At 63.3% G+C, this 1,345-nt stretch overlaps 1 protein-coding gene across 1 annotated transcript in view; it reads left to right on the top strand.

Annotated features, from left to right (window-relative positions):
• SPTBN4 (spectrin beta, non-erythrocytic 4) overlaps positions 1–1,345 on the top strand; it is a gene marked incomplete at both ends in the record, with an annotated part of 15,208 nt that overhangs the window by 12,701 nt on the left and 1,162 nt on the right. The window contains one exon of the mRNA XM_027631637.1: positions 196–955. Coding sequence (XP_027487438.1) covers positions 196–955 — 760 coding nt within the window. The remainder of the gene's footprint in view (positions 1–195; positions 956–1,345) is intronic.

Raw genomic sequence — 1,345 nt, 5'->3', positions numbered from 1 at the left:
GACCTTCTTGGGATCTCCTGGAGGGGGGGAACCAGATGTGAGGCTCCTCAGAGCCCCCCAACCCGGGTGGTGGGACATCCCTACGGTCTCCACCTCTCCCCGCCGGCGCTCCCACCCCACCCCAAACCACCATGGTGGCCTCCGGTTGGCTCCTGGTGGTCTCCATCCTTCCTTTATCCCCCCCCCCGGGCCCAGCTGGAACCGGGTGGTGGAGCTGGTGGAGACCAAGAAGGGCCAACTGAGCTCGGTGCTGAAGATCCAGAACTTCCTCCTGGAGTGCGGCGAGATGAAGGCCCAGGTGCGGGAGAAGAGGAAGGCCATCGAGGCCACCCAGTCGGGCGGCGGCGGCGACCTGGGCGGGGTCCTGGCCCTGCAGCGCCGCCTCTCCACCATGGAGGCCGCCCTGGTGGCCCTGGAGCCGCGGCTGGTGGAGCTGCAGCGGGAGGGCGAGGCCTTGGCCGCCGCCCACCCCGCCCGGGCCCTGGAGATCCTGCTGCCCTTCGAGGAGATCAGCGACGAGTGGGAGAACCTCAAGAGGGCCCTCCAGGGCTGCGAGGACACCTTGACCGTGGCCGGGCGGCTCCAGCAGTTCATCCAGGACCTGGATGACTTCCTGGGTTGGTTGGTGAAGACCCAGGCGGCCGTGGGGTCCGAGGAGGTGCCCGACAGCTTGGCCGAGGCCGAGAGGCTGCTCAACGTCCACGTGGCCCTCAAGGAGGAGATCAACGGCTACGAGGAGGACTACGCCAAGATCCAGGCGGCCAGCGAGCTGCTGGCGCTGGAGGAGATGGAGGTGCCCTCCCTGTCCCTCCAGCAGTGGCTGCAGAAGTTGGACGCGGGCTGGGGGAAGCTCCTGCAGAGCTGGGAGATGAGGAGGGAGCTCCTGGTGCAGTCCCACGTCTTCCACCTCTTCCTGAGGGACGTCCAGCAGTGCCAGAACACCCTCTACAACCAGGTGGGGCGGTGGGGAGGGTGGGAGAAGGTCTTGGGTGGTGGAGGTGATGGGTAGAAGAAGATCTTGGTCAATGGAGATGGGTGGGAGAAGGTCTTGGGTGGTGGAGACAGATGGGAGAAGATCTTGGATGACAGGAATGAGTTGGAGAAGGTCTTAGATGATGGAGATGGATGGGAGAAGGTCTTGGATGATGGATTTGGGTGGGAGGTGTTGGTTGATGGGAAGGGGTGGGAGGAGGTCTTAGGTGATGGAGATGATGGGTAGAAGAAGGTCTTGGTCAATGAAGATGGGTGGGAGAAGGTCTTGGTCAATGGAGATGGGTGGGAGATGATCTTGGGTGATAGGAATGGGTGGGAGAAGGTCTTGGGTGATGGATTTGGGTGGGAGAAG

The sequence above is a fragment of the Corapipo altera genome, unplaced genomic scaffold (genome assembly GCF_003945725.1).
Source record: "Corapipo altera isolate COAL_440 unplaced genomic scaffold, ASM394572v1 61077, whole genome shotgun sequence".
Taxonomy (NCBI): domain Eukaryota; kingdom Metazoa; phylum Chordata; class Aves; order Passeriformes; family Pipridae; genus Corapipo; species Corapipo altera.
This window is presented reverse-complemented; position numbering and strand designations above follow the sequence as displayed.